Source organism: Rutidosis leptorrhynchoides, chromosome 5 (assembly GCF_046630445.1).
Source record: "Rutidosis leptorrhynchoides isolate AG116_Rl617_1_P2 chromosome 5, CSIRO_AGI_Rlap_v1, whole genome shotgun sequence".
Classification (NCBI taxonomy): domain Eukaryota; kingdom Viridiplantae; phylum Streptophyta; class Magnoliopsida; order Asterales; family Asteraceae; genus Rutidosis; species Rutidosis leptorrhynchoides.
The window spans coordinates 162169105-162174310 of NC_092337.1; the positions used below are offsets into that span (position 1 = coordinate 162169105).

The window sequence follows — 5206 nt, forward strand, 5'->3', positions numbered from 1 at the left end:
TTTGGTTCCCAAAAAGACCATCACCTTCAATTGGAGACTTAGTTTGGATCAATTACGCACTTACGAAACCTAGCTACACGTGGCATCATATTGGAATCGTCCCTCTACCATTCCTGTCAGGATGAATTGGAATAAGCAGACCACCTCTTCACTAATTATAGGTATATCACACCATTATGGCGAGGCTTATATAATTGGTGGAGCATTTTTAAGCCCATTCCAAATGCTATAACAAATGAAATTAGTTCGTCTAATACAAACATGGGTGATACGATCGTAAACTCAGTGTGCGTAGCTTCAAAATATATTCTGTTATGGTCAAATTGAAACTGGAAGATTTATTGTTAAGCATAAAGGTGTTGTCACACTTAGAGCACATGGAGTCGTAGGCCAGATTCGGCATTGGGCGTCGACGATGCTGAAATTCAACCTTTAGAGCACTTCTTCTCAACGTCGGGTAGGTGTTTAAGGTCGGCGTCTGGAGTCGGCGTAGAGGTCAGGGTCGGATATCTGACTTTAACGTTTCAAACTATATAATTTGAATACATACATGCTGTTCTTTATCACTTTTATTTTTTATGATTTTTATTTTGGTTGCAGGACGAAAAATATAGATAGAGTTGAAGAAGATGTTGAAAAAGTAGCATGTATTTGAGGTTTAAAATGAATTGAGATAAATATGTATTAAATTTGGGTAAAAAATTTGTCTTCTTTTAGGTCGAAAATTGTCAAAACTTGGGTTCAAATCTGGGCCGAAAACTAAAAAAAATAATAATAATAAGAAATAAAAAGAAAACTAGGTTTAGTTTATTTGTTTAATTTATTAATTTAAAATGAATTAATAAATAATTATTAATTCATTTTAGCACCTCTCATTCGGCTCGTGTCATGTATAGTTTATAGGCATGCTGTTTGTGGTGGTATGGTGCAATCTTAGCACCTCTCCATCATGTGTTTAAGTATGCCGAATACTTAGTTGTGTAACTACTACCTCGCTAGTACTAGTCATTGTACTGTTTATTGCGATTAATAAAATGCTGTTTTTCAAAAAAAAAAAAAAAAAAAAAAATTAATAAATAATTATTGTTTTATTTATTTATATTTAAAACAAATTAAATTAAATAATAAATAAAAGTATTACAAAGAATTAAATAATAGTTATAAATATAGATACTGAATTAGAAGTCACTTTTTTACTTTTTACTCAAAATCTCTTTTTTAAAATCTTCTAATTACTGAATTAAACCATCGTGAGTCTTCGTGCTCTTTTAGTTCACTTTGAGAAGTAAAAAGGTACCGTTCGGTGGAGGACTTATCCAACGAGTTGAATAATGCATGTCAATTGACAAAGACCTGTTGGATGATGCATAAGGAGCTTGATTTTAGTTGTTTTTTCTTCTTTCAAGCTTTTTTGTTTTTTGCTTTTTCATTTTTGTAAAAAAACATAATTAAATAAAATAAATGTAGGCCTAACTACAAAAATTGACACCCTACCCTACGGATTACTATTCGTGAACCCCCATAATCAATATCAATATACTGTAATAAAAAAGGGAAGCCCTGAACATAAATAATGTCTCATAAGCAAGGTTGTAAAAGTCACGAGTCGGTGACGCATCGGTTTAGACCTAAAAAGGACGCGTCGGCCGAATCGGTGACGCATCGGTTGTTGACCAACGTTGACTTTATTAAAAATTTCTTTTATATATATATATATATATATATATATATATATATATATATATAGGGGCAGGATCAATGAGGAAGTAACCAATCGGGGGGAAGCGGGGGGAAGTAAAATTTTTATTTTTTTTTCGTTTTTTTTGAATTTTTTTTTCCGGCATCAAAATCACACAAAAATATGAACATTTAGAAGAGACACTTCGTGATGAATGTTATTATTTAGGCAGGAAAACGATCGACAAAAATAACATTCAAGATAATATTGTTCGTGAAGAATATGAACGTTTTTTTTCATGTTTTGTGGAGTAAAATTTAGCCCGATTTAGAGTTTAGGGTTTAGGGTTTAGGGTTTGGTGTTTTGGGTTTATTCCATAAACCCAAAACACCAAACCCTAAACCCTAAACCCTAAACTCTAAACCGTTCGTGTTAAAAACTCAATCTAAATCCTAAATCTAAACCCTAAATCTAAACCCTAAACCCTAAATTTCTAAACCCTATAAACCCTAATATCTAAACCCTAATATCTAAACCCCAATAGCTAAAACCTCAAAATACGCTCGAAAAACACGATAATTGTTATATATTACTTCTTCGAGTGTTTTCCCTCCAAAATAAAAACATTTATCACAAAGTGTCTCTACTAAATGTTCATATTTTCATCTCATCTATAATGTTCGTGAACAAAGTTTTATCAAAAAACGAAGAAAAAAAAAGTTTTTGCTTCCCCCCGCTTCCCCCCGAATGGTTACTTCCCTCTTGATCCTACCACTATATATATATATATATATATATATATATATATATATATATATATATATATATATATATATATATATATATATATATATATAGTTGATTATGTACCATAAATTTTTTAAATAAGAACTTGAATTTAAAAACAATCGAACTTCAAACTTAATTAATGCTACCGAGTACATAATCAGTAAGGACACAGAGAAAAAAGTGGCCAAAAAAATCAAAACAAACCCTAATTCTATAAAAACATATCAGATCTTGAAGAAAATTTGACTGATTTTGACCGTTTTTGACCAACTTTGACCGTCTTTGACAGACTTTGACCGAACTTTTATCTTTTACCGTCTTTTTAGTCGTTTTTAGAAAAAACGGGACGAAGAACAAAAAAAACGACGCATCGGCCGACACGTCGGTCAAGTCGGACGACTTTTACAACACTGCTCATAAGTCCAGCTCTCAATAAAGGAAAAAAAAATCCACATCAATTGTTTTCATCATATTACCAAAATTTAAAATCCAGTTACCAAAAATAAATATTCTTACCTTTTATTGACTTTAAATCATCGAATTGATTACTTAAGTAATTTTCGTTTATATTGCGTCACCAACAAAAAAAAAATGAGCGTGGTAAGCATTTTATTATTTAAAAATATTTAACCTCGTTGACCAACCTCCATATCAAACGAAATTAAATAAAATAATCCATATCCATCCATAACATTACCGTAAGGGTCCAAATAAACTCCTTATTTTTATTTTTTTTTGAAAGGCCAATCATTTAATTATTAAATAAACTCTTTATTTAGATTAACACCTGAAACACAACACTGATAAAACTTTTAATCCAACGACTTTCGTTACATCACAGTCACAATCAAAATCCACTAACAAATCACGTTTACATTTCAATTTTGCCTATACGCAATGTAATTAGCAAGTGCAATTAAAGGTGCTGCTTTAATATTATCAAACTCAACCAAATACTGTTTAGCTTCGTTATTCAATTTCTCGGCAAATTCTCGTGATTTTTCAATTCCCAATAATTTCGGATACGTTGTTTTATCCGTTGCCAAATCTTTCCCCGCTGTTTTCCCTAATTCTTCGGTTGATTTTGTAACATCAAGTATATCATCAACTACTTGAAACAACAACCCAATTGATCTCGCAAATTTTCTTAATTTTTCGATTTCATCATCGGTCCCACCTCCCATAATAGCTCCGATAACCACGGAAGCTTCTAGCAACGCTGCCGTTTTATGTAAATGAATAAATTCTAATTTATCTAAACCAACATCCGTTCCTTCTGAACAGATGTCAACCACTTGTCCTGCCACTAATCCATTGGTCCCCACACAATTAGCTAACTTCGCGATTGACCGAACAATTCGGTCGGCTGGGACATTTTTTGTCGCGGTGGCAATATGTTCGAATGAAAACGACAGCAAAGCGTCGCCACCTAGGATAGCGATTTCTTCGCCGTAAACAACGTGGTTTGTCGGTTTTCCACGGCGGAAATCGTCGTTATCCATGCAAGGTAAATCGTCGTGCATTAACGACATAGTGTGGATCATTTCGACGGCGCAGGCGGAGGGCATCGCGGTTGAGATGTCGCCGCCGACGAGGTCGCAGGCGGCAATACATAGCATAGGACGGACGCGTTTGCCGCCGGCGAGAAGGGAGTACCGCATAGATTCGTGGATTTTAATTGGCTCTTTTAGTGGAACGGCGTCGTTTAAGGCTTGGTTTACCAAATCAGCCTTTTCAATCATGTAGGATTTGAAATCAAAATCAAATGGTGGTGGGGGGTTTTTAGTAATTGGTTTTTCTGGTGGGGTTGAGTGGTGTTGGGTGCTTAAAACTGCAGAGGTTGAAGAGAATGGAGAAATGGGTTGGGGTAATCGGGTCGGGTAGAAAATTGTTTGGGTAGATCTGATTGTAACTGGACATCCATAAACCGAACTTGTGGGGTTTGCAAGACTCATCATCATGTTCTTCTTGTCGTTGTTTCTTTGAATGAAATTTTGGAGTTTGGATTGATAAATGGATTATGATATGATAGAGGTGTATGATAGAAACAATGTGAAAAGTGACAAGAGGCTTGTCTTTAAGTGAAAAAACCTTTTATTGCTTATTTATAGGGATTTAGTATTAATATAAGAACATCAAATTAATTATGCGGATGGAGTATTAATTAATAAACATTTGACACTAAAATCTTTAAAAGTTAAACAGAACACTTATTATGAAACGGATGGAGTATTAATTAGTTACGCATTCCGTTTCATTTCAATAGTCCACTTTTAATTTTCAAAGTCTTTTGTATTAAACTTTGACTCAATATATTTTTGTTCGTACTATATATTATTCGATGAAATTTATATGAGTAAATTAATGTTTAAATGTGTTTTTATTAATATAATTTTCATCAAATAATATATAACACAAATAAAGTTATTTTAGATCAAAGATGAGCAAAAAAAATCTTAAAAATCAAAACTGGACTATTGAAATGAGACGGAGGGAGTAACATTGAGTTGTAGTCAATTGATATTAACATGTTTTTCATAGCGAGATGTCAAGAATTCGACTCCGCTAGGCTTCAATATTGCTCTCAATGTTGTCTCTAACCTGAAGTATCCATCAATCTCACCTTTCGCTCAGTGTTGGGGCAGTTGGGGGGGGGGGGGGGGGGGGGGGGGGGGGGTACCGACCATGCCTTCTGATTGGTCCGAGTTTTCTCCAAGGTAGTAGTTAGGGGCGGGTTAT

General features: G+C 33.9%; 1 protein-coding gene across 1 annotated transcript; it reads right to left on the reverse strand.

Annotated features, from left to right (window-relative positions):
• Positions 1-3230: 3230 nt before the first annotated feature.
• Positions 3231-4521, reverse strand: LOC139846978 (geranylgeranyl pyrophosphate synthase, chloroplastic-like). The gene has a single exon (XM_071836569.1). The coding sequence runs from the start codon at positions 4426-4428 to the stop codon at positions 3346-3348; it is 1083 nt and encodes a 360-aa protein (XP_071692670.1). The 5' UTR covers positions 4429-4521; the 3' UTR covers positions 3231-3345.
• Positions 4522-5206: the final 685 nt, after the last annotated feature.